This window comes from Rousettus aegyptiacus, unplaced genomic scaffold (assembly GCF_014176215.1).
Source record: "Rousettus aegyptiacus isolate mRouAeg1 unplaced genomic scaffold, mRouAeg1.p scaffold_m13_p_3, whole genome shotgun sequence".
In the NCBI taxonomy this organism is placed as follows: domain Eukaryota; kingdom Metazoa; phylum Chordata; class Mammalia; order Chiroptera; family Pteropodidae; genus Rousettus; species Rousettus aegyptiacus.
Genome location: NW_023416306.1, coordinates 106,059,566 through 106,082,996, shown reverse-complemented (window position 1 = coordinate 106,082,996; position 23,431 = coordinate 106,059,566). Strand labels below are relative to the sequence as shown.

Here is a 23,431-nt window from a genome sequence, read left to right as displayed (position 1 = left end):
ATGTTTGGGTCCCCCAAGGCTTATTATCTATGTTAATAAGCTGTTTTGCCAAAAATTTTTAGCATGTTTTGGTCCCCCAAGGCTTATTATCTATATTAATCAGCTGTTTCTTCTATGATTATAATCTATAACAAAAAAATCCCAAAATTTTAGTTGCTTACAACGGTGAACATGTATTGTCTTTGTTCATTGGTCTTCAGGCCAGCTGGCTTGGCTCCAAGATGTGGGTTAGATTCAGATCTCTTCATTCTAAGACCCAGGCTGAAGCAGCAATGACTCCCTGGAGCATTCTCTTCTCGACTCAGAAGGCGGAGGTTCAAGCGTGCTGGTAGAAATCCGTGATACGATACCTCTTAAAGTTGGGAACCACAGCAGCTGCATTCTCATTGGGATTCATCACCCCAAAACTCTCTGCCACAGCCACAGGATTATAAAATTCACTGCTCTGGACCCCCAAGTCTGCATAGTTTAAGTTTTGGTATTACTCAAGATTTTAATTGCCTTTTCATCCCCAACTTTTTATATTCTATAACTGGTTTTGAAGGCTGCTTGGGAAAGTCTGCATAACACTGCTAAGAGAAAGTCAATGAGTCTCACAGGGGTTAATCAGAAGCTTAATCTATTATTCAACACAGTGAGCAGCGACCTCTTGTCAGTTCAAACACTAGCACCTAAAAACAGCTATATTCCAAAGTCAGAGCTACAATTCTTAATTCTCATTGGCTCTCCCCATGAGGGTCAGTCACATTTTCCTGCCATCCCTATTATATTGCCACTAAGACCTTAACAATTTTTCTTTTCCTCTTTTCCTATTTGTTTTGGGGGTTTTTTAATCAGCAAAAGAGTGTTAGACTCTGTATATCAAAACAAAGTTGCTTGGAGTTCATGGGGCAAGCATGCAGTTACACACAGGGTGGGAAAGAGTTGTCACAAAGATCCTGAGTAAAATCGTGATAACTAAATTAAACGATGGATTTGGATAAGATCCTCCAGGGAAAGTGTCAGGATCAACCTTTTTTCAACTCTGCTCCTTTTCAATAACAACAAAATTCACACTCTCCTTTAATGGTTCACATTTAATACGGTCACTTTTGATCAGCCTAGTATATCACTTTTCACAGTGATAGACACAGGGATCAAAGGCGACACAAAACACTGTCTTCACTCCCCAGAAGAGAGCTTTCAAACAGGGAATGACTGTGTCAAAAATCAGAGGTCAAACAAGAATATAAATAAAAAGCATCATTTGAATTTGGCCAGAGCCACTGCATCTAGTTGCACAAGGGCACTCAGCCAGGGGAACAAGTAGGGCTGAAATTCAGCTCACACTCTGCCTCCACCGGCCAAGCAGAGGCCCTGATGTAGAGCTACATCAGCTAGAGAAAGGGAATTCTTTTATAAAGCACACAAAGGTGCCATCTGTTCCCCGAGCGAACCCATGCTGTTCCTCTAGCATGCACCCAGCAGGGTTGCCTTTTCTAGATGGCACAAAGTACCATATGGGCTACAGGCCCTGAGTTTAAAAACCAGAAAGTCAGTGGAGAGGATAAAATTTTTAATTTATGTGAAAGCCCTTTGTAACCTGTTTAGCACTGTTCGGGTGTAAAGTGAGACAGGTAGAGATGATTTGGAAGCTTAGCATGTGACAGGAGAAATGACACCGATCACAAACATTTTCTGCCTAACCACGGCATGTAGAATCCACTTGAGACATTGGATACCTGTTGAGGTCCTCTATGGGAAACCATCTGAGAACAGACTGACCAGAAAGCACAGATGGGAGTGGACGTGGTGGTTCCCGAAAGTCCGTTCTAGTTTCAGACTCCAGGGCATATCTAGCTAGTGGGACAGAAGAGCCTCAGACAGAAGCTCCTGGGTGAGCCTGCCCTGACCTAACTGCCAAACACTTTGATCTAGCTGAGCTCGACGGAGAAAACATCCGGCCCCAGGGGTTCTCAGAGTTTACATAGACAGAAACCCAGGGAGGTTTTTGTAAAGCTCTGTAACACTGTGGATTGGGGGGAGATACACAGTGCTACAAACCCCGCAGAAACCTGTACAAAAACTGCAGGAGGATCGGTGGCACTTCCCTGGGAAAACCTCAGCCTGGCTACCATTCCCCAGGGGAAAAACACAGCAAGTGGCCGCCCCTCCTTGCTCAGTGACTCAGAAAGGATGCAGAAAGTTGCCCAGACCAGGAGAGGTGACCCCCAGCTACTGGCCTCTCACTCACTGCTGTTCTCCCTGGGGTGAAACTGACATTTTATCATGTACTTACAGCCGCCCAGGTTTGGGGAATATAAAAAAGGTATTTCTTTAAAAATTATCCTTGTCTTGGTTTTGTGTTTATAATATAGCAAAAAAGAAAAAAAAAAGAAAAAAGAAAAAAAAGGAAAAAAGTTATATGAGTCATTTCATGTGGAATTTCTAAATCCAAATCCCTAGAGAGATTTGCCCTAGTGTTTTGCTTTGCAGTTTGGGAAGACGAATTTCAAGAGAGATTGATTTTAGGCAATTACCAGTGATAGCTGCTTATTCTAACACTGACTATACTGTAAATCACCAATACCTGATCAGTGCACCTTGTGATGCTACATGTTATCTGCCCTTTGAAAAGCACTGGTGACTGTGGAACCCTTGATTCTGCAGTCGTCATGGATTCAAGACTCATCCTCTTGACAATGCCAGTTTTCCAAGACTGAAAGTTACATGTGGGTCTACGAAGTAAAAGTAATCTGAAAATCATAGTAAGCAACAATTCAGAGAACTTCAAGAAGTGTACTGTCCTGGAAATGTTTACCATAGGAATATGTGTTCCTACCTTCTCCTCAGACATTAACCTCCCAAAAGCAAACCCACTCCTATTAGCAACTGACTAAATTTTCATGAACCAGTTGGATAAGTAACAAGTGTCATCTTAAGAACCGAGCCCTAAAGAACTTCCAGTCCTGAAGAAGAAAGGTGGGAGCACTGCTGAGGTTTTTGGACCACCCACAAGTGCTGTGACACAAACCCACCTTTGGAAAAGGAATCTGTATCAGGAAATGTGAAATGGGTGGTAATAGCACCAATATAATGTCAAGGAGGACTTTCAAGAAGATGTGAACTATAATTAGTCTCCTGCATAGGAATTGAGAGAGGGGTGGTCCGTGAAAATAAAATAAATAAAATAAAATAAAATAATAAAATAAAATAAAAAAATGAAATAAAATAAAATAGGCTTTGGGGACTGTGAAAGTCTCTACACAGCTCAGGAAAACAGAAAATTCTACTCAATCCATGGAATTCAGGTCAGGCTGTAGAGACAAGAGAGTCATTGGCTCAACTCCCCAAGTCAAGTCAGAACCAACCAGAAACAAGGCTGATCTGAGTCTGGGTGATCCCATCAAGGTGGCTCCAGATATAAATAATTCTGACCTTCCTTAGGCCAACCTCATGCTCTTGGGAGAGCTCAGAATGGAGTCAGCCTCCTGGGCATAGAGGGTGAGGCCAGGATGAGTGGTCATTGATGTTGCTACATTTCTCTTCAGAAGAAAGAAACAGGTTCCGAATATCTGTTTCTAATCATTTGAGCTGCAAATGGAAGCTAGGTTATGACTGAGGAAACTGGAACATTCTAGCTCCCAGTGAGACCAGATTCCAAGCAGAACAAAGTGAGTGTGTAATGTTTCCAACTAAGAAATGCTTTAAAGTCTGTAGGACACAGCCAGGAGTAGTTCCCTGAGGGTTCAGGGTATTCATCTTCCTCACTAAAAGGAAATGGTGCCACTCACTAATTAACTGCTATAAAGCAATCGATGCTAAAGTTGTCGAAGGATTGTACTCAACCCGGAAGGATCTTTTTGTGCCATTTAAATGACATTTGAATTCAACCGTTATTGCACACAAAAAAAAAAAAGACAGCAGTCTCCATTTGACAGCATCTTCCAGTTAGATGGTAGACATTAATATTAAGATAGAAAATGTAATAAACAAATATAAAACCCCATTTCAAAGATCCTAAGCAAATCTAGCAATGGGGTCAGTGGTCCCATATTTGCTGAGCTGGCTACTGGAAAAGTAACAGCATGTCCTGGCCTGATGCGTTGACATTCAACTTGTGTTCTCCAAGGTAAGAGAAGGCTCTGGAGAGGTGCGGTAGAAGAGTGTAATGGGGTGGGCTTCTCTCAGAGAATGACTGGGAGCAGGACAGTCCTGGGTATATGAATCGAAGGAGGAATAGAATTAAAGGCAGAAGAAGGGAAAAGGAGGCGAGCAGGCTGGCATCCCCAAATGTCACACACTTTCTAGAGAAGTGGAACAGGTGTTTTTGCATCCAAAAAGAGATAGAACTCCAAAGCTATGCTAGCAGAATCAGAGCAGAGAAATTCAGATTTTTTTTTAAATCATAGTAAGATTTTTTTTAATTCAGTTATTTCAGGTCCTTGCTTTCAGATCACATTGACTTTAAATTTTCTCACTAAAATAAGTTTATACATATTCACATTCCCGCCAAGGTTAGTGACTAATTTCCCTAATCTCCTTTTGTTCACCAAGTTCTTCTTAATGAATTAAGTTCTTCTGTTTACTGATTTACTTAATCCAGTGTTTCTCAAAATGTAGAATGTATAACACATGGTTTTAGGTAATATGTGGACAGACTTTCTTTTCATTTTAATCGTGCTCTTTTAGTGAATATCAGAATAGTACAACTAGATTGTCAAACCCATGTGATTTAAAGTTTCCTTTTAATTATATTTGAGGTTAAAAAGTAAGTAAATTCAAAGAAAATTATATGACAGATAATTGTGACCCCAAAAAAAGGAAGTATAATTAATTGAAGTATGGGAAACAGTGAGATGGCATCCCATCATTCTTTGAAATGAAAACATAAGGGGAATCCAGAAAGAGCAAGATCCAGAATATCTTTGAATGGTGGGTTCTTTTTCAGCCAACTAATATTGGATTAAAGAGAGATAGCTTCAAACCCAGGGTCGTTACCTTTCCAGAAGCCTAGTTTCTTTTGATGCTTTCTTTCCTAGGGAACTTCTTTCTAGTTCTTACTTGCAGGCTGCCAGGTAGCACAAAACTAACTAACAGAACAGGTCTACACAAACCCATAGCCCCAAATCCATATCTCTTAGCTTTCTGGGTAGAGAAAACCTGGGGATACCACTTAACTTTATAAAACAGAACCAGAGAACAGGGCAAAACAGCAAGAAATAAAGTGCCAAAATATAAATTTACACTACTGACCGTGACAATGACAGGAGCTTAGAAAAGGGCCACAGTCATCAGGAACATCTTCATGAAAGTAGGCCATTAGATGAATTTGGAATAATATGAATTATTATATATCATCATTATATTAACTGTCTTGTTTCAAGTGCCTACTGTGTCTCCTGTCACTAGACTAGGCACCTGATTAATGAATGTCATTTTATTCAATTCTCACAACGATCATGCAAAATTAGGTACTACAACCCGCATTTTTACCAATTGGGAGGCTCTCCCTAATATCACACAGCTTAACAAAGTCAAAATTTGCATCATCTGATTCTGGAATCTGCACACTGAAGAATTCTACTCTTCTACTGAGGCTCAGTCAGATTGGGGCACATGTGCTGGTTTTTCCTGCCTGGCCCAGTCTGCTCCTCAGGCCTCTAAGCTCCTTTCCAAGCTGTCCGCAGAGTCTGAAGCAACAGTTGGGCTATTCCTTTCCAGCTGCCATGCCCCACACCATCCTTCACTAAGGAAGGGCTCCTACCCCCAGACCAAAACCAGTTACCAAAAGAGGCATTCTCCTGGTGAGGCCCATCCCTCGCATTATACCCCTGGGGCTCGAGGGTCACAAAACTCAGAAAGATTCAGGTGAGGATCAGAGCATCACCCTGAAAGAGAGGCGTTCATAAAATCCTGGGCTCATCAACATGTTTCTAAAATTGCAGAAGATAATATTCCCCTTCCCATCTTTGGCCTTCTCTCTTCCTCAAGATGAGCCTCTCCCAGAACAGAGCTTTTGATGGCAGTTCCCTCTGCCTGGAGCCATTTTCTCCCAGGGATTTACACAGTTCTCTCCCTTTTCTTCTCCAACTTGTTTTTCTGCAGTCCCCTTACCCTGCTGTACTTTTTATAGCTCTCATCTCCACCTGAAACTTTGTACGCTCATTTACCATCTGTCTTCCTTACTGTTGTTCCTTACTGTATCCACAAATACACTGAAGACACTAAATGAATGTTTGTTAAATGAATGAGTGAACAAAGAAATGGAAGAATGGAATGAATGAATGAATGAACGGACAAGTCAGCCTATAGTATAAGGCAAAAGGAAACAGACATAAAACCAGCTCGAAAACTGCAGAGCTAAGCCTGAGTCCAAATTCTGCAACCTGTGACATTACTATCATTATATGCCAGGCACCATTCTATGTGCTGGGGAATCAACATAAACAAAACAGACAGAAATTCATACCTAATTGGATTTTCATTCTAATGATGAAAGGCAGATGTCAAACAAAATAAATAAATAAATAATATATAGTATTTTAGGTAGTAATAAGCCCTGTGAAGGAAAATAAAGCAGGGAAGAGGAATTAAGATACTAGCGAAAGGGAGCCATGTGCAATTTTTAACAAAGGAGTCATAGAATGCCTTATTGGAAAAGTGACACTTGTGCAGAGACCTGGGGGAGTGACAGAATGAGCCATGCAGATATCTAGACAAGGAGCAATTCCTGGCAGAGGGAACATAAGCACAGCCTGGGGTGTGTGAAGGAGAGTGAGGAGGCCTATGTGGCTAGAGGAAAGCAAGTGATAGGGAGAGGATTTGAAAATGAGGTCAGGTTAGTAGTGGGAGTGAGGAGGGGGTGGTTTGTAAGCTACTGTAAGGACTTCGGTTTTTGGATTTGAGAGGGAAGATTAGAGGATGAAATAGAGATCGCACCTACCTAGAGAAAAAACCAAGGGAGGCACAAACCTGAATCGCAGTCCTCAACCACAGCCCTAAGAAATGGGCACTCTCATCTTAAACACCAAAGGCACAGGATTCTGTTCTCCCTCAACAGCCTTGCCCTACAATTCTGCCCCTGGGGAGCTCTGCGATTGAAATTATATCCTTCAAGTAAAACTTATTTTCTCTGAGTCTAACACAAATAAACAGTCTAATAATTACATTTAGACTTTCTAGTTTAGAGAATGCTTTATAAACACCCATTTATTTAATCTAACAATCTCCCAATACAGAAATAACACCCGCATTTTATAATGAGATGAATTTAAGGCACTTGATCAAATTACATACTTAGTAAAGGACAAAGTCGAACTAAGTTTCAGGTTTTCTGATATCTTTCTTCTTCACCAGAACTTAGAAACACTCTCTATTTTAGTGATTCTCAAAGTATGATCTGCAGTCCTTTATGGGCTGTAAACTGATCCTAAAATGCATATTCCTTCCCTGGTTTTTATGAGTGATGTACAGGCAATTTCAAAAACTCTGATTTTTATATATGACAGGTTAATTTAACTGTCACTTTTAGGCGTGAGTATGTTATTAAAGCTTGCTAAAATGTGATATTCATGAATACGTTATTAAAATGTACTGAAGACTCTAATTCTATTTTATACTAAGTCTGGCTGCTTCACAATGCTTGGCAATGATGCAAAGCTCTGGTAGCATATGAACTGGAATTCCCTGAAAAGGTTGGAATGAATAGCGGTCATAACTCACTAGATCCTTGCCCCACCTAAGTGTAGCCCAAAGCCTGAGAACCACTACTCTATGACCAATGTACCACCTTTCTCTTCTCCTGATCAAACTAAGAAACTCCTTCCCACTCTCTCTCATTCAGAGCACAAATTCAGATTGTAACATAGCAAAAGCTTAGATTTCTATTTGACACAATAATTGCCCCTTGTTTCATCTTAAAGGACAGCACCCAAGACTTAGGAGGAAAGACATTAGGCCAGATGAGACAGAAAACTCTATCCAACTTCTGTCACATGACTTGGCAACTAGAGCCAGGGTTGCCGTAAAGAGAAAGCAAGGCAGTTTTTAGAATGAGTTTATCAGCTGTGGAGCCCGAACTCATCTTTGGCAAAGGAACCTACCTGGAGGTAGAACCACGTAAGTAATTTGCTTTTCTTTATTATGACCACGATGTTTGACAATTATCTTTGTCAAGTATTTTCCAAGCTTGGGAAACATTTTTCAGTTGTTAAAAAAAAAAATCCTTCCAGCTTGTAATTTAGCAAGGAATGGTTTGAGGGGCAGGGACTGGGTTTCTGATAAAATCCAGGACGGGGCGTGTGCTGCTGCAGTTAATCCTCTTGATCCACTATCCTTCCAGGAGAGTCTCTGTTGCCTTCTTTCTCCCTAACTAACTTTAGAGAACCAGCTTACTTAGTACTCGTGCCTTTGCCACTTAGAGATCTAGGCCATGACCAGACCTGTACAATAGCATATCTAGTAAATGTAAGGTGTAATGACACATATGTTAGACCAAGAATTCAAAGACCAGGTTCCAATCCTCTTTGGCTGACAAGCTCTGAGACTTAACTTCACTGAACTCTATCTAGATCAAATGATTTCCAAGGTGTCTTCCAGCTTTAGCACCCTATGATCCTAAGTATTGTTCATACCAAATTTCAGGGACAATCTAGTAGGAAGACCAAGGAAGTCCAATGGTATAAATGTCTTATCACCCAGTAGGAATTCAATGATTTAATTAAAGAGCCACCAGATAAGCAGCCAAAACTCTCCCTATGCATCTATTAATTAGCTCTTGCATGACCACAGAGGTTTTGACAAGTGATCACTGAGGCTTCTTTCAGTTCTATCATCTATTACTCTGGTTCAATGGATGGAAATTGAACTCTGGAGACCTGAGAATGAGACTCAGTTCATCTACCCATTGTCTTAACTACTCTTAGCTTTAATGACTTCATCTGTAGGATCCAATAATATGACCTCATGGAGTTTGTTACAATAATGTTTGTTGAGATAGCATGAATGCAAGCTGTGCATAAGTGGTAAGGTACTTGTACAAATGGTAGTCATCTACAATTGTTATGATCCTTTGGATAAACACAGTGTTTTGCATCAATGGCTTTTGTTCCAACCCTCATGTCCTTCCACCTCTGAGGTACTGTCTTTTGCGATTGACTTAAGCCTTAAAATTATGTGTCTGCTGACAATAGCCATTTGGCAATTTTTAGCAAAACCAAAATAATTCCTTTCTCCCTGTGAAAATGTGATACTGAAGCAAGAGCTGGAGGTAAGAGATGACATGTGGAGGAGAAATAGCAGAAAACTTAGGGCTTTCCTAAAAGTTAACGTTCAGAAGACAACATACATCAAACAGGCTGCCAAAATGTAATGCTTAGATCTCAGAAACCCTTGCAAAATTCTACGGCTCCAGCTAAACTTGTTCTTGTCCACCCATCCCCTTCCAAACAGATGGACTAGACAGGGGGCAAATAGGTAGCAAAGGTTTTTGTAATGATGCACGAAGTGGTGCTTTTACAGATCCCCTCATCTTTGGAAGGGGTACTCAGCTCATCGTGGAAGCAAGTAAGTTCTGCTTACTTCTCTCTGTATATTCCCTTGGAGTTACTGTGGCATAATCCTGAATGAATGGAACGTCTTGGGAAGTCAGGAGGTTCTAAATTGAAGATTCATTGAGGTTTATTGTAAAGAAATTTGGGTAAAATTTAAGAATAGATTCATTATGTTTCTCTTAAGAAAATATTCTATATATGCTTGGAAACTCTGTTCTGAAGATTAGTATTGATAAGTCTTCTACTGCCTAACTAAAGCCTTTAGTCTGGCCCCCTGTTCAGGGACTGGGACCAGGGAAATGGCAAGCCCTAGATGAGGGGAACCTCTCCACTATTTATGAAGGAAAAGAGTTTTGGCCATGGCATACAGACAAGAAGGTTAGAAAAATATTATTAAAGAAGGAGTTAGATCAAGAGAGTCTCCTCTCCCTCGAACAACAAAAGTCAATCTCGTCCTTGTCTCTTTTTACTGAGAACTTGCAATAAATCAACATAACTGCCTCAGACTAAATGATATGCCAGGTACCATCCTGGTCTGGGTCTGCTGAGAGCAGTTATGTGCTCACCTCCCCTGTCAGCCCTGAATCTGAGGACTCTGTACAGTGTACAGGAGCCTACATCCAATATAGAAGTACAGCCATCAATCTCAAAACAGTGGAGAAGCAATGGTGCTCTCCCAGAGACATTATCCTCTAGTAGTTTGTCCCAGTGTTTAGAAATCCAGGGGCTATACTCAGGTAGTTTGTGTAGCTGCCAACAGTCAGTCAGAAAGTAGGACCGGTCCAGAAAACAGAGAGTCTTTCAAGAGCTTTCCAAAATGCCAAGTCCAGTGGGGCAGGCATTATCCCTTACATGGTTAGATTTGATTTTTTTTTTAATTTTAAAAGAAATTAAAAAGTGAGGAAAGATGCATGAATGCGGCGAGGCCGACAGTTCTGAAAACAACTGGTAGTGTCAACAGGGTCCATACCTTTCAGAGAATAATATAAATTTGCAGGGGGTTCTTGATCGCCTGTTGCTTCCAGGGAAATAGTGGAATGTGGTTTTTGTTTTTTGGGTTTTGGTTTTTGGTTTTTATCTTTGAGGGGGAAGAGATTAGAGTAATGAAAAGAACAGAAACAGAATTACGTTGTAGCTGATTGCAGTCTAATTGATGTTGGGCAAATTGCATCTGAGCAAAAAGTATTATGTTTCATTTTCCCTTTAAATCATTTCCACTTAAACTCAAAATTATCTGCAGTGCTAGAATCAAATCTCTGAGGCTGTGCCTTTGGGAATCTTAGGGAAGAGGAAAGAGATGAAATTGATGCTTAGCCCCTCTGCCGGGATGCTGACCATGCTCTCCAATAATGCTCCATTTACTTCTCTGGTTTTCTCTTTCTGCAGTGATTGAGTGTGATATGATGATGTGAAGCTCATGTAGAGGGAGAGAGAATTTCAAATCAAGCCCCCAATCCTTAAAGTTTTGACAGCAAATAATGGCCCTATACAACTGTCATTCCCTCTGGCTCTAGCCCTAGATTCTTGATTTTTGGTGATGAGAGGCAGAAATCCATAGGGCCTTTAAGTTCATTTTCACATGATTACTATATCCTTCTGAAGCTTGTATCTGGATCCAGAGTCAGGAGAAATTATAAAACAAAAATAAGCAATCCAAAGCAAGTGCTGGTTCTTCTGACCTGCATTCATGACACACAGCACCACGGGGCTCACCTGTCTACTGCCAATTTCTTATTCAGCCGTCAGGTCTTTAGAAACCCTTTCACTGGGCTCAGGGAATTAAAAAGCAGATTTGTTATTATTGTGAGACTCAGTCTGAGTGATCAGGGAGAAATCAGGCTTCTAATCAAACGGCAGTATGTGTGACCCAAGAGAAGGGAACCAGAGCATAAGAACAAGACCTGTGTCTAAACGCTCTTCATTCTACCATTCATTATAACACATATCAATATTCAGTGCCCCATCCTTACGCCCAGGCTGTTGCGTTCTTCTTAGCGATGATTCCTAATAAACTGGAAGTTAAATCTTCTATCTTGAAGGCAGTTGTTGGTCACCTGTCACCCTCTTCTCTGGCTCTGTCTCAGCCTTGTCCCCATCCAGGTGCTTCTTGGCTAGGGATTTCATGCTCATATCCTAATTCAGCAACTAAACTATTAATATCTTCAAAGAGAACTGAGGCTCTGTGCACTCAGCACCCTGAGCTCATCAAGGGCAGCTTTGTAGTTCTCCGTGGGGTCTTCGGCTGGGACCTAGGTGGGGGAGGCAGGGCACAGATGTTCTAGCCCAGGCTCCAGGGCCAGCCCAAGGCTGGTTACCCGTGAAGCAGTGTCACAATGTGCTCCTGGGACACCCGGCAGATGTTTTTTGGAGCTGGAACCGAACTCTTCGTGGAGCCCCGTGAGTTGAGTTTTTCCCCCTATATTTCTAGGGATAAACTGAGTCTTGGGACTGCAGTTGCCACCCAGTTTATGTTACTTGAGAAAGTATATCCAGGAGATGTGGAGCGAGCCAGAATGGAGACACTAGGCTGAGCCACTGAAGTAGCTTTGTAGTTGATTTAATTTTTAAAAACCATATATTAAAACTATATCTCCCACTTACTTCTGAAATCTTCAGAGCAGCCTAGAAAGCACAAAAAATCTAGAAGAATCATACTAATAGTTGGAGCATACAGGTGCAAGTGGGGTGGTGGCTGAGACACTTGGCCCAAATTCTCCAGGAAGTTGCTTTATCCTTGGACATCCCTTTGGCTAAGCTGACTAAGCTGAAACCTGAAAACTAATGTCCTCTAGCTTGGAAGATTTAGAAAAGAGGTGGTTAACCTGGTCAGAGTAATAAGGTAGAGCCAACTTATATCTTAGTGTTCAAGTTAAACTCCATATTGGCAAATAGCCTTGAAATTATGAGTGACATTTGTTATAGATATTGCAGTTCCTCAGGAACCAGCAGGACCTATGAGAATCTAAATCCTAGATGATTTCCAAGTTTATAAATTCAGAAAGACTGTTCAGGAAATGTATACACTTCTTTTTGTATTTTTTACCAGCACATAACCTTAGCATTGGCTTGGTACTCACTAAAAGATAAATCTGAAAATAAAATAACAATTATCCAAATAAATCACACTTTGAAACACATGTTAAAATGTAATTACATTTGCGGACCAAGAAGAAAGGCCGGAAATTCTCAAAAGATAAATAATTAATTAAATCTTTAATTTAAATTTCGGACTACAATAATGCAAATTTCATGCAATTTCAAATTTTGGTTTAGGTCCAATTTAAAAAGACTAGGTTATATATGGCAACTATATTGCATTTCATTTTCTTAAAAAAGCTCAATTCAGTCGTTAGACTTTTCTTTAGGAACCATGATACCAAAGAATAAATTAAATAAAACATTTTTCTTTTAAACAATTGTTTTGAACGTATAGACATTGGGAAAAAAAGTCTGAGAAAACAGTATTACCCAGTCAGGGCACTGTGCTCTATCTGACATGCTGACTAACACATTCAGAGCTCAATATCATAAGTGTGTGACCATGACCTTCTTCAAGCCTCTGTGTTGTCAGCTATATAACGTTGTTCAAATTATTCAAACCAGTCCTCTCCAGCCCAAAGCGATCCTTGACAATTGCCTTTGAATTTAGATTTTAAATCCCAAGCAAGCAACTAAATCAGACTATGACTGGAACATACTCTTGAGAAACCAAGGAGATAGGATTGTTTCATTTTTTTCTTTTTTAATGGACTAGTTTCTTTCTCTATAATGTATAACTCCCTTGAAAGTCAACCAAAATACATCTCAAACCAAAGTCATTATAGTGAGCAAGAAATGTCACAGTTCTGAAGGGAAGTGGGCAAACAAAACATGTGGTTTCTAAACCATTACTGCTCAGGTTATCAGTGTCTATTATCAGTGGCTTCAGCTATGCCAGGAAACAAAACAATGGTTTTCTCATAGAGGCTGAAAGTAGGTTCCGGAAGAATTTTTTGAGAAATCTAAATTCCCCAGTCTAGAGCTAAAGCCCAAAATGTAAGGAACCAGATTTCTAGGAATGAGTTTCCTTCCCTGAGTGAGTGGAACAAAATTCAGTCTTTTATCTGAGCTTCCTAGAAAAGGAAAAAAATGGAGAATTGTAATGGTAGTGATGAGGGGCTTCTCTGAACAGCTGATCTCTGGAAAAACTCTGATTGGCCATAGTCTTTTTACAAAGTGGTGATCAGCAAGAATTTCCTGATAAGCAATCGCTCCGTCTCAACCAGATGTAACCAATTGATTTGGTTATAGCTTCACAGATGAAGTCCAAATCCAGATTCAGGATAGAGCATTAGAAAAATAACTCCATTTTCATATTCATTACCATGCCCTTTTGTCTAGCAATGCCTTATGTCTTGATTGTAGGCTGTAGTAAATAAGAGTACACTGAAATTCAACATATTTTTAATAAGATGCCAAGACCCTAAATTCATCTAATTTTTGAAACTAATAGCCATATTCACACTAGCTATCAATATTGGAAATCAGCCATTAGGCCTATAATTGGAAGGGTATCCAGATTACCATTCACAAGTTGGTTATCTTTCCTGATTTCATACCTTTGAAGGGCTCTTTATTTAGCAGTTATTTGAAGGTAGCCTAAGAGTCCAAGTTTTCACAAACACAAAATCTATCACAACTTAAAAACTTCAATAAGACAGAATGAGAGAGAACCATTACTATCTCCCTCAAAGGCTTTCGATTTTAAGGGGGGAAAAAGATGTGTATGCGGAGTAGCAGATAGATGATAGTCCAAGGTAAGGCATGAAAGGAAAGAAGGCTAGGAAAAGACCCAATTATTGGAATGAACATTCCACAGCTCTACTTAGAATAAAACAAGAAAAATAAACTTAAACTGGTTTTATGTCTATAAGGTCTTCCTGAGAATGATAGTTATTCTCTGATTAAAGACGCAGCAGAAACTGTAGCGTAGACTCTTACAAAAGAATAAGCATTCACCTAAAGGCAGAGAGATGTACCGCTTAACTTCAGCAGGTCCCCTCCAGTCCATAAAATGGAGGTGACACCCTGAAGTGACCCCAACACTACCATCCTCAGAGCATCTGAACCAGTTATATAGCCCTTCTCAGATCTTAAGTTCTTTCACTGGCATAATGCAGAGCATGAGCACCTGCCCTGATCTCCCTCCAAGGGCTCATCTATTTAGAATAAACTAACCAATGCAGACAGGTGTTCAGCCTGACCTCAATTGTCCATATGATTAATTAATCAAGCATAGATCATGGAAACTCAGATGATCCAGAAACTTTTTTGTAGTTGTTATTTTCCATCTCTGCTCCCAGCCATATTTCTCAGCAGTTTCTAACTCAAAGTCAAGCTAATTGCCTTTAATTTCTGCTACCTTTGGCCAACCATTCATGGAGGTGCTAACATGCCTTGGTCACTAACAGGAAGCAGAAACGATTGGGTTATAGTGTTTTGCCCCAGGGGAATTGAGATAAACACCATTGTTTAATACAACATATTGTGAATAATCATCTCAAAAAATAAATTGATTATATTTGCAGAAAGACAGCCTCCTGCCAAACCATCCGTTTTCATCATGAAAAATGGGACTAATGTTGCTTGTCTGGTGAAGGATTTCTACCCCAAGAATATAAATATAAGTCTCCAGTCATCCAAGAAAATAGTGGAATTTGACCCCGCTATTGTAGTCTCTCCCAGTGGGAAGTACAGTGCTGTCAAGCTTGGTCAATATGAAGATTCTAATTCAGTGACATGTTCAGTTCAACACGACAATAAAATCTTGTCCTCCACTGACTTTGAACCGAACATAACTTCTTCGGGTAAGTCATATCTGGATTGTGGGGAAGAAAAGTTAGGAGAAAGTAGATGTAAACTCTTGACAGATGGCTTTCAATAGGACATCATGCTGGAAATAAGATTTAGGCTCAACTATAGCCCATCATTGACTGGAAATTGAACTCTGCATTTCTGAACTGGAATTTAAAATAGAGCTCATCTGATTTCATCCCCATCTCTCCTCTTCACCAACAACTGTCTTCTTTATACCAATGGCTATCCTATTACTAGGCTCTGGGGTTGAAAATCCATGTGTAGTACAATCTAGTGTGAAGGCCAAAACAAAGGGCAGCCCAGCCTCTCATCAGTTAAGAAATCTAGTTCTTCCTACAAGTAAGAGGCAGCCTGGATGTTAGCCTCATGGCATAATGAAAAAAAAAAACCCGGGATGGTAGATATGTTTGCTATGTAAATAGCTGTATGACCTTAACCAATTACACTTCTGGTCCTCAGTTTACTTACTTAAAGTCTTCTCTGGTTTTAAAACCTGAAATCCTTTGAGGCTCTTGGTTGCCAAGGTGAGCCTGACCACTGATGTTTGTTCCAGATGATCTAAAACAACAGGAATCTGAAGACTCACAGCAGACTTCAAAGAGGTGCCATGACCCCAAAGGTAGGTTGAAATCAAAGGATCAACTTTGCAAGTGAAGGTTAAAGCAAACTCTGTAAATGTCAGATGAAACCAAAAATCAATAGATTTCAAAAGAAAACAAAAACTATACCTGAGCCTAGTTGCTTCTCTCTGACTCTCCAAACTGAGCTTGGGCTGCAAATATGGGTTTTCAAAGCTTGTCAGGCTGGGTGTGAGTAGCAAGCAGCCTTGGGTCACTGAGGGCTATCTGGCACCAAGCTGGGCTTGCAGATCAGAAGGGATAATGGCAATTTGGGTATCGGTCTTGAGCCCAAATCTTGGAAGGGAGTTTAGTCTCTTGCAAAGCCACCATCTTCATTCTTGTTCTACCACAGTGCATGCTGGGAATGTGAACATGATGTCCCTCACAGTACTAGGGCTGCGAATGCTGTTTGCCAAGAGTGTTGCCATCAATCTTCTCTTGACTGTCAAGTTACTTTTCTTTGAAGGTAAGAATTACTTCCTTATGATTCCTACCTCCATGCAAACTATGCTGCACATGGAGAAAAGGAGTTTAGAAATGGTAAAAATCCAAGAGGCACTGGGAAGGGGAAAACACATAGAAACACATTTCAAATTAATAAAGTTGGTCATCTCAGATACTCGACATGACACACTCTATCTCCTGTTTTCCTTTTATTTCAAACTAGACTCAAACCCATCATCTGGTGAAGAATTTCACCAAATAGTAGCCCTAACCCTAACCCTAGCATACCACCAGCCAATAACCCTCACTTCCAACCCAGAAGCTAAAAAAAAATGGAGCTTAATAAGGAGAATTCATGGTTTTTTGTTTGTTTGTTTGTTTTGTTTTGTTTTGTTTTGTTTTGTTTTGTTTTTTGGTCTGGCCAAGGGACCATGGGTTATTTGCAAAACCATAAGTAAAGCCTTACTAAAGAATATTCAGGGGGAGCAGAATCCGGTTTTGTCCAGATGAAAGAGATGCCCACTCCCAATCTTTAATCATAGGACTTCAATGTGTAAACCAGCCTAGCTTTGGGGTGAGGCGATGCCCCCCATTAGTCATGAACAGCCCACTACTAGCTACTCAGGGTAATATGAAATTGAGGCCAAGATGTTATTTGCCTGTTACTTGCATTCCCTCATCAGTTAAATTTAGATATGAAATTCAAAGCTGGGTCTAGGTTCGCCTATGAAGCTCCTTCTCCAATACCCATAAATACTCCACAGTCACAGCTTCTAATCTAGGAACAACCTTAGACTTAGAGTGTTGGACTGATCAGATCCGGCCTGCAAGCATAGCCAGTCATTCCCGAACAGGTGATTGTTTTACCAACAGTACCAAGGACACAGGCCATGTGGCTATATACAAAGAACATTAGACTAGGAGTCAGAAGTCTGAGTTTTAGTCCTGATTTTGTTTCTAACTCACTATGTTACTTTAGCAAGGTTGCTACACCTCTCTGGACCTGGATTTTTGCATCTGTAAAACAAAGGAGTTAAGAATGACTAAAGGAGGACAGATGGGTTTGATACACTGATAGTGACCAGGTAAACAATTGCCATGTGTAGAAGAGAAATGTGCCACAATAGATTAATGACGTCTGCAGTGGTACAGCCCCAGAAAGTATTGGCCATCCCCAGACTACATGCCACTACCATTCCCTCCAGCACCAACAGTCTATGATGATATATCAACTCTGACGACTTTCTTTCACTTGCAGGCTGACCAGCATGAGAAAGCTACACTCAGTGAAGGAAACTAAAAGCCTACCCAGATACTACTATCTCTTAGGCTTTGGACTTCAATGTGTAAACCAGCTTCAATGTGTAAATCTCTCAGTGATTCAAGTTATTTTCTCATATGCTTAAATGACTGCTATTCAAACCAGTTTTCCTTTGAAGGCAACAAACCCAGCTCATCCTCCAGCCTGATGGAATGACAAAAGTCCTAGGGGGTAGAGGTTTATGGTCCTCAGTGCTTTATATGCTGCTTTATAAATAGATATAAAGATACAAAGGGATGGAGGGCTCGTTTTTTAATTCCTACAACTAATATACTTTGAAAATGGTGTTTTGTTCCTTTCACTTTCTTTGCCTTCAGAAGTAGAAAGTGGGAGCCAACAGGTTCCCAGCTCCATTCTCCAAGAGAAAAGCAGACCCTGGGGAAAGAAGAGTAGGTGTCCTTTACCTAAACATGAAAGGCTCTGCTCTACCCAGCACTAGATTTACCCTACACTGGCGTCTCGTTCACAAAAGTACTTTCTGCCCTCCTACTACTTTCCAGACAAAAGTACATTTGACATCCCTAAAACTCCTCATGTAGGCAATGAGGTTTCTAAAATCTCACCTAAATATCTTAGAAGCTATTAGTAGAGACCAAAGTAAATACAAAGGAAATATACTTCTTTCTATTAATTGATTTAACAAAAATGAATTGACTCCAAGTTCCGGACACCATCCAAGTGTTTTTGGAGAGAGGGATAGAAATGAGATCCCTAGATTATCCTGTAAAAAAGGCATTTTTACTGTCTCTTGCCTACCAATCTGTACGCAGGGAGTTGGAGGTCACTGGACACTGACTCTCACCTGGGTTAGTGCTGATGGTTTTCTGCGATTCTTCTCTGATGCTATCTCTGTTATATTTATTAAAGTACATTGTGTGCGCCTTGCCTCTGGCTTTCCTCATTGTGACTACCGCAGGGGAAAAGTGGGTGCCATGAACTCACTGTTTGTCAGGCAAAAGCCAAGCTGTGCTTATAGGTCACACTGCAGCTTCCTGAGCCCCCAGCCTTGAGCCTCCTGCTTCAGGGACCCAGCCCCAGGTTTCCTGTTATCGACGCTACTGTTATAGCAATAACAACAGCAGAATCCCCAGTGTGGTCCACGGGCTCTGATACCTCCACCCCAGCAAGACCACAGCTGTTTCCAGGAGCACCCACTCAGGTAGCAGAGCCCCAGCAACCCAGTATTGTGGTTTCCTCAGTGCCTGCATGAGGTGTCAAGCGAGCTTACGAGTGAAGGAGCACCCTTCACCAACAACTAACTCCCTTGACATTGCCATCTGCAAACTCCTTCATCATGTCCTTATAGGAAGCAGTAGTGCTCTGAGTCGATGGATTTAGGACAATCTAGATGGATAAGCTAGGTCCATCCAAGTAAGATTATGAAAAGATTCCACGCGATTTCTCCTTATGTACTAATGAATGTCTGTTTCCAAAACATTCACATCTGTTACCTTGGGTCACATGAGAATGTTTCTCTGAAGTTGCTAAGAACAAAAAATAATTACATCCTCATTTTTCAGATGGAAAAAAAATATGCTCCCACCCTCCACCTTCCACCCCCAAAAAAGGCATGTACTTTGTCCAAAGTCATCCAGTGAGGCAGGGATATTGGTGGGAGCAGGACCAAATAAGAGTGCCACCCAAAGTTCCTCTACAAGAGCACACTGCATCCCCAAAACAAGGACAAAGTATTGATTTGAAGTTCAGCTACATGGGATTGTCTAAATTTAGGATCACTCTCTATTTAGCATATGAAGGAGCCACCCTCTGGCCCACTTTGATCATCAGAAAAAGAAATCCTAGCATATCACAAGACCATGGATTTCTTCCACTAAAAGGAGCCTCCAGAAAAGATTGAAAGCAGGAGCCAGAGGGAAGCGTGGCTGCCTTCAGGTCTGGGGGCCATCATATTGTGAATTGTAACTTCCCAGAGCTTTCCCCTGCAGCATCTCATTTAAGTTCCACAATAGCCCCATGGGAGTTTCTGAAAGACTGTTACATGCTCAGTAGGAGGCAGAGCAGAAGCCTCAGATGCTGGGTCATGTGACCAAGGCCTTTGGCGACCTCACCCCATGTTCCTTCTGTTCCTCTCTATAGTGACTGCTCTCCGCCTGCCTGTTTTTTCACTTGTTTGTTCACTTGTTTGTTTTTTGTTTGGGTCTTTTAATTTTATTAAATTTATTGGGGTGACATTGGTTAATAAAATTATATAGATTTCCAGTGTGCAATTGTATAAATGCATCATCTGTATACTGCATTGGGTATTCAACACCCAAAATCAGATCTCCTTCCGTCACTATATATTCAATCCCCTCTACCATTTTCTATCTCCTCTCTACCCCGTTTCTCTCTGGTAACCATCATACTGCTGCCTGTGTCCATGAGTTTTCCTTATTTGTTCATTTGCTTGAAAGCTTAGAAAAACTGCTGTCCAAATCACCTACTGATAAATCAGCTGCAAGACGGAGCCCTAGAAGAGGCCAGCACAGCACCCCTGGCTCTGTCATTAACCAGCTATCTGATCTTGGGGACATCCCTCACCTCCCTGGGCTTCAGCATATTTCCTGTAAAATAATGTCTGAGGCTTCTATTGTTTCTAAGATTACATGTAATAACTCTAAGAGTTGTCTTATAGCAGAGAATTCAAAGGAAGGAGAGGAAGGAGGGACCAATTCCCAGGCTGAAGGTGCATCTATTTCAACATAACTTAGTTCGTTTCCCCTGGAGATAACTCTATCCCCTGGAGATACCACTGAGCTCCAAACTCAGGGACTTTGAAGCTGGGATTCTGGGATTCGCATACAACTTTCCAGAAATATCTCAATACTCTTCAGTGAAGTAAAAATGTTTTCAATAAAGTAAAATGAGGGTGTCGAAGGGCATCCAGGAGAAATAAGGTGGCTGCACAAGAAGACAGAAGAAAAATGATAAATTGGGGGAAAGCTTTTTAAATCAATAACTTTGTGTCCAATTTAATTCTTAAAAAGAAAATAGAGCAATTCATAATAACGGGTTAATGACACAGACTAAAATAAAGATACTTCTGGTGGGTTCTCCTCAAACTGGTCTTTCATCTGCACCCAAACAGCACGCGCGGCACATTCTTGTCAAGCCCCGCTCTGTACCTGGTGCAACCTGGGTGCTGAGGGCACAAAGATGCTAATCCCTCAGACGTGTAGCTCTCCTTTCCCTACCACAGGCACTCAGGTAGCAAGAGGACACCGAGTCAAAAGCGGGAAGATGCTGTGCTCCATATGAAACCAGGTGCTCCCTTGGATGTGACAGGCATTTTATTATTCAGCAGACATGTTAAGACACCTCTAAGGGCCAGGCTGGAACACGAGTACCCAGGAAGAAGGATGCCACATCCAAAGACGTGAGCCGCCCTTAAAAGTAGCTCTGTCAGGCTGTGCCCAGTTCACGTGCAGACTTTCTGGCCACCAGCATCACCGTGGGCACGCATGGCACAGTAGTAAGTGTCTCTGTCTTCGATCATCACTGAGGAGACTGCCAAGTGGAAACTTTTGTTGGTCTTCCCGTGCTGCACAGAAAACCGACCCCGCGCAAAAGCCGCTTTAAGGACCCACCTGTTATCCCTGTAAAGGATAAACTAGAAGGAATGATCTGGCCTTCTTCAGTACCAGTATAAATGTGAACTTGAGAGTTCAGTGTAATAAGTGCAGAGCAGTGTCACCTCACTGCCACTTGCCACTGTCTGGGCTGGGGAACTCTGGGTCACTTTGTTACACAGCATGCCCTTGTCTGTAAAGAGAAGAAATGAGGAAATAATGAAGTCCTGCACTCCTTAGCCACTGGGTCCAGCACAGGCCCAGCACAGGGAACTCAATGGGCAGAGGCAGGAGGAAGACACAGAGGTGAAAGTCTAAGGTGGAGAATAACTGGCAAGTCAAGTGTGAAAGAGGCCAACCCATTGAAAGTTAGAGGAAGGAAAATGGAGTATCAGACCAAGAGGAATGGCGGCAAATGAATGTACTAACAGAAAAACAAAAGGCTAAAGCCCATTATTCAAATCATCTTCTTTTCATATCGGAGCAGAGGATATAGAATAAAACCAGGGTCCTGAAATCTCTGAGACCATCTTAGGGCTTCTGAGGGGACAGAGATGGGAGGGAAATGAGAGGAAACAGGGAGCCCTGATAGTCACATGACTGAATTAGCTCTGACTGTCTGAAGTAAATGCTACCAGCCAAGGAAATGTTGTTATTGTTATTTTGGTCCTCAATCCATTTTGAACTAGTTCTTTGGTAAAACACAATAAAAGTAAATTACTTAAAAAAAAAAAAAAAAGACAAATAGAAACTGTAAGCCCAACAATCGCATGCTTAGAGATCAAGTTGCTATAAAAGTGGCCAACCTCCATTTCTGTCACAGAGCAGGATACCAATCTGTGGTCACACTCGAAGTAACAGGGTCACACGGAACTAGAACAGCTGCACACACTTGTAGTACTCAATAAATGCAATAAATGAAAGTACCTGAGACTAGTCCCTTAATCCTCTGTGTAAAGAGGGAGGGGAAAAAAGAGGATTGGACAAGACAGATTCTAAAATCTGTCCCAGCCCTGAATTCTAGAAATCTTTTATTTTTGCGGCTTAAGAAGTGCCCTGATCCTGAGAGTGCTCACTGCACTTCAGTTCTCCTCAGGCCTTTCACAGCGCCCCCTTGGCTCCAGCTGGAAGATTCTCTCCCAAAGCAGAGCTTCCCATGGGTGCACTGCCCTGAGTGGGTTACAGGCTTGCAGAGACAGCGCTCAGTATGGCGGGTGGGGCCTGGGGGCTAGAGCCCCTGTGGCCAGCCCTCCCAGCCACGTGCCATACAAATACTGTTTTCTGTATAAGTCGGGACATGACAACAGTTGGGAGGCACTGCCCTAAAAAATAGAAGATCGACTAACACACTCCTCCAAACCTAAGAGTATTTCTAAAAGTATTTCTAAAAATTCCTTTGTTTCCCTTTTCCCCATTTCGTCAGTAAGTCCTGTCACTTCTACTGTGAAATGTATCACCAGTCATTTCTTTCATCTCCCAAACAACATCATCACTTGTCAGGACCACTGCAATAACTCCCTGACTGGTCCCCTTGCTTCTGCTTCTATCTTTGGACAATCTCTTTTCCAGGTCTTTACAAAACGTAAATCAGATGATGGCAGCTGGACCTCCTTACCTGGGCCTGTATTATCCGGCAAATGGTCTGATGCCTGCATCCTGTCCAGCCTGCCCACATGCCCTCTTCCTCCCTGTCTCACTCCCCTCAGCTGCAGTGGCCCTTCCTTCTTGTCCTCTATCTGCCTCACTTTTCTAGCTGCCTGAAACTCTTGTCCCGGTTTTTCACAAATCTCAGCCCGAAGAGGCGTTCCCCGGCCACACCAAGTAAATTAGTCACCCATCCACCAGAATCACCCTCAATTACATCTCTGTCTTATTTTCCTCACATCACTATTTGAACTCATTGGATTAATACATGTTTGTTATTTGTCTTTCCCTTCTCACCTCCCCAAAACACACACCATAACACAAGCTCCGTGAGGGCAAAGACCTTGTTTATTTTTTCACCGATATATCCCCAGCCCTAGGATTGTGTCTGCCGTATAATTAACAATCAATAAATATTTGCGGAACAAAGGAATGCAATTTTCT

At 41.4% G+C, this 23,431-nt stretch overlaps 2 gene segments (V, D, J or C); both read left to right on the top strand.

Annotated features, from left to right (window-relative positions):
- LOC107503902 overlaps nt 1-23,355 on the top strand; it is a 40,571-nt gene extending 17,216 nt beyond the window's left edge. The window contains 5 exon segments of the C gene segment in view: nt 8,047-8,100; nt 15,101-15,379; nt 15,943-16,008; nt 16,362-16,475; nt 17,712-23,355. Of these exon segments, the coding sequence occupies nt 8,047-8,100; nt 15,101-15,379; nt 15,943-16,008; nt 16,362-16,475; nt 17,712-17,716 (518 nt within the window).
- LOC107506178 overlaps nt 1-23,431 on the top strand; it is a 492,806-nt gene that overhangs the window by 390,706 nt on the left and 78,669 nt on the right.